Consider the following 6,402-nt stretch of genomic DNA (forward strand, 5'->3'; position numbering starts at 1 on the left):
CCTGAGAAGGAAGGAGCAGCAGAAATGTGTGATGAACTGACCACAGCCGCAATTCCTCATCCCACTGCACCACTCAGGAGGGAGAGAAACGCAGGAATGAAGTTGAGTCTGGGAAGAAGGGAGGGATAGTCTTTTAAGATTTGGGTTTAGATGTCTTCTATTCTGATTTGATTGGTAATAAATTAATTTTTTCCCAAGATGAGTCCATTTGCCTATGACACTAGTTGCTGGGTGATCTCCACCCTGCCCATATCTCAACCCATGAGCCTTTCATTGTATTTTTTTTCTTCCCTGCCCACCTGAGGAGGGGAGTGGTAGAGCAGCTTTGGTGGGCACCTGGCCTCCAGTCAGGGTCAACCACCCACACCAGTACATTAGTTGATTCAGTGGTATCAATGATCAGAGTAGCTCTTGCACAATTATATAGTAACTTTTAGCTATTTGCAAATGAAACAAGCTAAAATTGATGATGAAAAATGTGTGGTTTTGGTGTGTTATTTGCCGGGAGGGGAAACCAAAGCCAAAAACACCCAAAATTTCTTTAAAGTTATAAAGTGGAAAATGCTATTTATGAATCTGTGTGATTTTTGATGCCTGCTTGACTGACTTCTAGTATCTAGTATTGATTTCGGAGTAATGATTGTTTAGAGCTTATGAATATAGAAGAGTTTAAATGCATATATATTCAATGCTAATGCATTCAATTATATGAGTCAAATTGTCTCAAAGGGTATGTAGAGATTTTGGGGAGGTGGTTACTTTTAAAAGTCATTGTGGTTTGAACCAGAGAGGTCTTATTTGTTCAGTGGTTATTGTGTTGAATCTGTACATTTTATAAGTTATATGTTAGTTATAGTAAGTTAAAATAAGGACATGTAAGAATAGTGGTCATTAAACACCTCTAGCCTAAGTACTGAACCATCTCACTGTATAGCTTGAATTTAGGTTTCTGCAATTCATTGGAACTGAGAAACAGTTTTGGGCTTCATGGGGAGCTCTGGCTTTGCAAAATGAAACATTTGTATTTTTTTGTATTTATTGGTAGCAGCTGTGCAAGAGACTTTGTTTAATATTGTAACTGCGGACCACAGAAAATGGTTTTGTTTTTATAGGCTTGATTTTTCTGAAGTCTGTGGAGTTTTTTTGGGGGGGAGGCAAGGGAGAAAGTGTGTCAATTAATCATTTAACTACTGGGGAAAAAATATCAGATGTAATGGTCAAATGTCTCTGTAGAGACGTGAAATCACCGTGTAATAAGGTAGTCACTGCTAGTTATTCTAGAATGTCTATTGAATTGTCTGCCCTGTCATCCCGTGCCTCCTGGATGCTTACATGTTTATTAGAGCAGCTGAATTTGAGAGTAATACTCTTCTTGTGTTGAGTGACTTGTGCCTGAATCATTTTATAAAAATGTACTCATTAACTAAATAATTTAAATACATATTAAATCACAGAAATTGTTATGGAATAGATTGCTGTAATTATGTAGCTACTCCTGTTTTAAGGTTTTTGGACCAACATTTTGTGGAAGAAAAGAAAAGGTTTGTTATATTTGTCTTTGTGTATACAAAAATGAAAGGGGACTAATGTTTTAGGATGTGGTGAGATCCATAAATCTCAAGGAAGATGATCAAGTATGAAGATATACTAAAGAATAGTTGCTTTACTGACTGACCATAGTTTTGACAAACTACTTATTAATTCCAGTCTGTTTCCTACTAAAAGAGTTTAAGAATCAAATCTTGTCTCTTTGGTTGAACTTTTGAGGTCTGAAATAATATTTTTCATTAGTAGTTGGGTGTGTGAAGAAAAATGATTTTTTTGGGTTTTTTTTTTTCATTTAAATAAACAAGAAGCCTCCAGTTCTGTTAATTCATGTTGTCCTTCTCAAGTGAAACTTGTGGCAGCAACATCTTGCAAGGTTTGGGTTGGTGATGCTTTTGGGTTTTCTTTTTCTGTTGTTGCTGCTTTTTTCTAGATTCAGACCATGCTTCATGATTCCTACTACTTCACAATGTTTATGGTCTTTTGAAAATGCACAGAAACTATGTTGGAGGTGAAAGGATTTGCATCTATGTTACACGTACTTGTTGCCAATAACTTTCTAATTTAAACAGACTTCTTATTTCTCCTCTCTATGATAAGGCCCTGTGTGCTGCTGTAGTTAAACAAGATGTGCTAGACACTCTGATGTTGCTGTTTAGTGGGGCTGATGCTATGTGTGCCACTGGAGACCCTGTTTACAGTACACCATACTTATTAGCCAAGAAAGCTGGACAAAGACTGCAAATGGAATTCCTGTACCATAATAAGTTCTCAGGTAGGATACAGTCTTTGGTTTGATCTTCTAATTTTATATTGAGCAAAAGGGAAGGGGTTAATTCAGAAGAAAAATTGGCATTGTGGTGAACAGCAGTGGTGTAGCGGAAGGGGAGTTGCGATGGCATTAACTCTTATTTCAGCAGGCAGCGTATGTAATTGTGTACAAGTTACTTTTATTTTGTTCAGACATCAAGTTTAGGACTTAAAAAAATAATAAGAAAGCTAGAGATGACTCATAGACCTCATACCCTTATTTATAACACAGAAGAAAAACATCTGCTCTACCAATATTATCAGGCTTTTACCAGAAAAAAATGGATATATACTGTTAACAGACATCTAAAGTATTCATCTGGGGCTTTGTTTTTTTTCTTCAAAAGTTTAGATTGCTATCTACCCCTACTTCACACAGACCTACCCTTTTATTCACAAACTTTTCTCCCAAAATAACCTCACCTCTTGCACCTGTAATATGATCCATCCCAGCAACCTATCTTTTTCTTCAGATCACAACTTATGTTGTAGCTTGGGGCGTGTGATAACTTGGAAGTCAACAGTTCTGGTTGCAGTGTGTGGCTGTTATTAGACTCTTGAAAACAGAAAGCTATTCTTAAAAATAAGTAAATTGTAGGGAATGGATGTGTCTGAGCTTACCTCTGTGAAGGGCTATATGGTATCTGAAGCAGTCCGGGAATGAAAGTTCACATGCAGATTTACACTGGAAAAAATTAGCTATGCTGCACTGCAGACATACATTCTGAACCAACTTTCCATTGTCTCATGCCACTCTGCAAAGTAATACTGCATAGCCTGAACACCAAAATTTTTAGTGTGAAATCCAGGACTTATTTAAGGCCTCAAACAGCAAACAAGGTACCTTAAGTTCTGCCCCAGCATTGCTCTGTCTCAGGTGCCAAGCACTGGATCATAGGATGTTGAGCTCACTCCCTGTACAAACATGCAGCTGTGGAGTATTTTGCTTGCTGTGCTCTCAAGTGTTCCTAAGGCTATAGGGAGAAGTTTGTTTGTCTTGACTCTGTCTTTTCTACTTTTAGTCTTCCAGCCAAGGCAGCGTCACTATGTGCTATTGCCAGTGTTTGCCCTTCCCTTCAGAGAAAGGGAGGTCATTGCAGGTTGACAGTGATTTTCTGAATCATTGTCTGCTGCCAGAGTTGGTGGTAAACCTCGAGATAAGCCCTCAAGAGAAATAATTCCCTTCTGTTGAAGTATGTTACATAAGGGATGAAAATGAAAGGTTTGTACACCAGCAAACTTTATTTCAGATTACATTGGCGAGCAGTGGCAGGCAATGGCAGTATCATTACAAAGTGAACCAATGAAGGGTTTTTTTTGATTAATATGTAAGAATTTTACTCTAATTATAAAAATAAATCATTAAGATGTATCTGTGTTGTAGTAAAGAGATTACAGAGCAACTACATATCTACAGATCCTGAATTAGAAAGACCTGTAGAGAAATGGTTAGAACTGATATAACTGAAGTTCTGTTTGTTATTTACTCCTTTGTCTTTTAATAGATTTCCCAAACTATGAAACTTGCTTTGAAAGTGGATTCTCTGAAGATTCTTCTCATTCCACATTTCTTTGTGAATTCTTATACAAAGTTTCTTCTAATACTGCAAAGCTTCTTACAGAGAAGAAACTAAAAGAAGGTATTTCACTTTCACTTTATGCATTTGAATAATACATGAATTTTTTTTAACTTGTATTACTTTTTAAAAGATGAAATGTCTTTGATATGACTTATCTTCTTTTGATTCAGTAGATGTTTTTCAGAAAAAGAACTGTTGAAAAACTATTCAATTAACAAGAGTTACTGATAAAAAGGAACATAACTTAGAAACCCTTCTCACTTTAATTATATTTAGATGATTGCTACTAACTGCCCAAAAGTAGTTTCCATCTAAAATGATAAAATTCCAGAAGTCATTTAAAAGTATCACTGACTTTAGTAAGAGTCCACATGGCTGACACCTAGGATATTTCTCAAGCACACAAATTTTAAAAGTATTCCAAGTAGAAATAAGCACTTCCAAGAACTTTACAACAAATTGATATTTGTGGCTGTAAATGTGTGTATATCATAGTAGATATACATGGTCTTCTGGGTGCATCAGTCTTCTGTGAGTTCTGTTTGGGTGTTTTATTTGAAAGATGTTATTAGATAATTTTCTTAGGTTTTTTTTTCCTTTTTTTTTCCTCACATGATGTGGATTTTTAATATCTGGGATTTATGTTTGAGTTTATTGCTCCTAAAATCTTGACATGGGATCCCATTTCAGTATATACATATTTTCATATTATTATGTCCATATTCTTTTGATATATGACTTTAAGATCCTTAGTGGAAATTAAAGCATGTTAAAGCACATAAATCCTATTTAAATGGCTTTTGAAGCATCTATATGTTAGTGTGGGTCTAAATTCTTGAAAGCATTGGGTGATCAACAGAGCTAATGCCCTATCACAGGCATTTCTCAGCAACTTTGCAGTTGTTATAGACACCTGTTGGGGAAGAAGACTGCTGCTGGACAGGACTTGCTTGATGATTGTTCTGAAACTGTACTGAACTTATTCAGGAAAGAAAGGAGTAACTGCAGACCTCACTACCACTTGTTCTAAGTGCATACCTTGTCTTCTGTGCTGTGGGTATCTCTATATTCATAAAAAACTTTAAAAAATCCCCAAAAGACGCCACTAAGAAGGGCAGATAGAAAGCAATACTACTGAACCAACACAATGATGTGTTAAAAGTTCAGTATACCTTTGTAAATACCTGTATAGATTGAAGATTTAGCTATAAATGCTCACTGAATGTCTTCTGTAGTACTTTCTGGGGAGATGGAGTGGGATTGAGCATCACTAGTAAGATGCCTTAAAAAATATTTATGCAGAAAGCCCTCAGACAAGAAATAACTGAATTTTGACTGTCTTCCATCCAGTTTTTACTGGACAGGAATGAAGTTGCTTTAAAAGCTTGTAGTCCGTTGCACTTGCTACTTGGAGGAACATCCAGTAAGTGGAAACGAACCAGATTTCCCTTTGCTCAGGTTTTGGCTTCTGAAATGGTGATAGTGTCTTTCAGGTGATAGTGGGATTGGTGCTTTACAGCTACATAGGAAGATAGGTTTCTCTGACCTAGTATTATGACAAAAGTTTCTTTTTTTGCTATTTAAATCTTAAAACGTACATATCTTTTTCCCATTTTGTATTAATTTTGTTTTTCCCTACATGAAGAACTGTTTCTACCTTTATAAAATCTCATGAACATGAAGTAATATGGGATATGTATATCACAGTTTAGGAATAGGTGGTGAGGGTTTTTTTTTTCTTCCTTTTTACTATCTTCAGAAAATAATTTATTGGTTAGAATACTAAAGTGTGGGAGACACAGTTTCAGTTCCCTTCTCTGCCTGTAAAGATTCAAAGAAGGTCACATTACCCGAAAAAGTGATCTACCTGTTTAGTTCTAGAGAAAAGAAAGAAGCTCTACTGTTGAAGCAGTTCTGACTTGGTGTGAATTAATTGAGTTTTTACTGGGCCAGAGAGGGAACACCATTCTCACTGGGGATTATGGCACTTGTCTAAATTTTGGGCCTTGACCCAGAGTACATTGGGCTTTTGATTACCGATTTTTTTTTTTTTTTAATGCTGTTTGTGTGAAGGGCTGCAAGCCAGAATCCTATTACACTGTCTAGCCATTAAGCTAGAGTTAAATTCTTCTGCAGTGTTATGAATCTCTAGGGCAGTTGTCAGCCTTGCCTTTAGTGCCAAGGGCTGAACATCTGTGTTGTGTTTGTTGTCACAGGAAACTTTTCTTCCTTTGTGGGCCGAGCCCTAATGGTAAAAGGACACTCAAGAAATCATTCAGTGCTGTGAATCGAACCCAGGTTTTGTAAGAACCAGAAATACAGTCTTAATTTTTCACTGTGTGCATTTCAGATAGTGCAGGAGAGAGTAAACCCAACTCTGTGTGTATGTCTCATTATAGCAGCATCAGTGGTTTCAGCAGGGGTGCACAACTTTTTAAGGAAAGTTGCTGTTAATTAACAGCTGTTG

General features: G+C 36.5%; 1 protein-coding gene across 1 annotated transcript in view; it reads left to right on the forward strand.

The window, feature by feature from the left end:
• LOC104506187 (arf-GAP with Rho-GAP domain, ANK repeat and PH domain-containing protein 2-like) overlaps positions 1 to 6,402 on the forward strand; it is a gene marked incomplete at both ends in the record, with an annotated part of 43,571 nt that overhangs the window by 7,297 nt on the left and 29,872 nt on the right. Inside the window, 2 exons of the mRNA XM_010147055.1 lie at positions 2,146 to 2,320; positions 3,861 to 3,995. Of these exons, the coding sequence (XP_010145357.1) occupies positions 2,146 to 2,320; positions 3,861 to 3,995 (310 nt within the window). The remainder of the gene's footprint in view (positions 1 to 2,145; positions 2,321 to 3,860; positions 3,996 to 6,402) is intronic.

This window comes from Eurypyga helias, unplaced genomic scaffold (assembly GCF_000690775.1).
Source record: "Eurypyga helias isolate BGI_N326 unplaced genomic scaffold, ASM69077v1 scaffold1292, whole genome shotgun sequence".
In the NCBI taxonomy this organism is placed as follows: domain Eukaryota; kingdom Metazoa; phylum Chordata; class Aves; order Eurypygiformes; family Eurypygidae; genus Eurypyga; species Eurypyga helias.